Source organism: Plasmodium cynomolgi, chromosome 13 (genome assembly GCF_000321355.1).
Source record: "Plasmodium cynomolgi strain B DNA, chromosome 13, whole genome shotgun sequence".
NCBI classification, from domain to species: domain Eukaryota; phylum Apicomplexa; class Aconoidasida; order Haemosporida; family Plasmodiidae; genus Plasmodium; species Plasmodium cynomolgi.
Window position 1 is genome coordinate 853,738 of NC_020406.1, and position 2,064 is coordinate 855,801.

General features: G+C 47.2%; 1 protein-coding gene across 1 annotated transcript; it reads right to left on the reverse strand.

The window, feature by feature from the left end:
• Positions 1 to 586: 586 nt before the first annotated feature.
• On the reverse strand, positions 587 to 1,557 carry PCYB_132790 (hypothetical protein; the record flags this gene model as incomplete). Its single annotated transcript, XM_004224304.1, has 2 exons — positions 587 to 1,450; positions 1,474 to 1,557. 2 exons carry the CDS (start codon positions 1,555 to 1,557, stop codon positions 587 to 589), a joined length of 948 nt encoding a protein of 315 aa, XP_004224352.1.
• Between the last annotated feature and the right edge of the window lie 507 nt (positions 1,558 to 2,064).

Below are 2,064 nucleotides of genomic sequence, written 5' to 3' on the forward strand. Positions count from 1 at the left end.
TTTTCCCATTTCCCCCCCTTTGCGCTTTCACAAATGCAGTTGCAACTCCATTCGTCAATTCATAAAATTGATTGCACCTCCAAAAAAGGGGACCACCAAGCAGCCATGTCGAGTGGGTCCCCCCCCTGATTAGATGCAACCGTGTTGGTGGCTGCGGTGGTGGAGGAGCAGAAAATCCCAACAGTCCTAGCAGCCTTAGCAGTCCTAGCAGTCTTAGTAGTCCCGCCCCAACACGCCTTAGCAGTCTTAGGAGTCCCGCCCCAACACACCCTAGACAGAGAGGCTCCCCAAAGAGGAGTCGCAACTGGAACGTGGTGAACGTGCCAGCCTTTTATTCGAACCCCCCTCTCGTTCGCAGCAGCAGTTTTGAAAGTTCGTCTCATTTGGGAAGCTCTCGGGAGGGTAATAAGCAGTGCAGCAAAAAAAAAAAAGTAATGGTGATGTGTGCAGCTGGCTTAATATGACGTCTGCGGCTTAACAGGGTTGTGTGTATGTGTGTATGCCTGTGTGTACGCGCGTTGGGGGGCCTCGTCAAAGGGATCGTCGTGGCCACTCCGATGTGAAGCCCCCCCCAATCCCGCTAACATTATTGCGCCCCCGCTGCCACCAGATTATCTAGGCTGCTTTGTTCCACGGCCAAGTTTTGCACAGAGCTTTTGGAGGAGTAAATAGCCTCCGATTTGTTGTCCCCCCCATCGAGATGACATTTTCCACTTAAGTTAAGATGATGATTGTAGTTCCCCTGGATGGTCTCTGATTGTAGAGCACTACGCATTAAAGGGTTATTATAAACCACCGGATTTTCATAATAAATTTTTTTGTCCTTATTTATTCCACATGTAAAATGGTCTTTCTTTTCTCCTTTTGGGATAGGAATATATTGAGCAGGTATGGGTACTTCTATATAGCAAGGGACATAAATGGGTACCTGAACTTCGACATACTTAGGCTTTATCTTTGGCACTTCTAACCGTTGTGTCACTAACAACTCGATCCCTTTAGGTATGTTTTTTAAAATCTCCGTGTGGTATACCTCCTGCCTTGGATGTACTACAGGGACATCAATATATGTTGGTACCTTCACTTCGTTGTAAATAATTTCTTCCTTATTTTCTATCACATCAATGATTTGCTCTATTTCTACTTCCTTCGTGATAATTTTTTTTTCCTTCACGACTTTATCCTTTAATCTCTCCCTAAAAACCACTTTGGGTATTTTGGTAACCTTTTCTATCGTCGTCGTTTTTATCGGCCCACTAGTCACCTTCTGTTGTACATCTCGAAAAATATTTTTTTGGAGAAACAGATCCTCGGCTGCAACGTTTTCGTTCGACTGTGTGATCAGACCGTTCGTGCTACTAAACATGTGCTCTCCGTTCGGCTTGAAGATCATACTGTCCCGCTCTTTGTCTCTCCCCTTCTGTGGGTCGTCCGCCATGGTTTGGCTAGTCTACGTGGGGAGGGGGTACTCACGAAATTAGTATGCGCCTTTGTCCGGTTAACGCTGCTATGAAGCGGGGGGGGATGGAGGGGAGGCGTTTCCATATCATGCAGCATTTAGTGCGGAGGTAAGTAGAAGGGGGGAGACACGCCACCTTAGGATGACAGCCAATCGAGGTAAGTTAGCCACCACTCGGTTGGAAATTCTTCTTTTCCATTTTTACTTTCTGATGTGTGTGTGGAGGAATTCCTTTCCGAGCTGGAGTTCTCTCTCTCTCTATCTCTACCTATCTATCTCTATATCTATCTTTTTTTTTTTTTTTTTTTCCTTTTGGACAAGTCCTCCCGAAGGTGGGAAGTAATTCAGGAGCGGAGGAGGAGAAAGGCAATCTGTGTGAAGCACTGGCGAGCGAGGTTGCTGGTCGTTCGATGCAAGCTTCTCTGCGCGGATTATATACCCAAAGTGTTTTCAATGGCTAGGCGGCATTCCCAGGGATATGGCGGCCAAGGCATCTACCCTCGCGCGAATATGCGCGGCGCTCGCAGGTACGCAGCGTCTTTCTGGGGACTTCTTCACCCCCACCCCCTATGGTGTGTACGTATGAAAGCATGTATGTGTGTGTG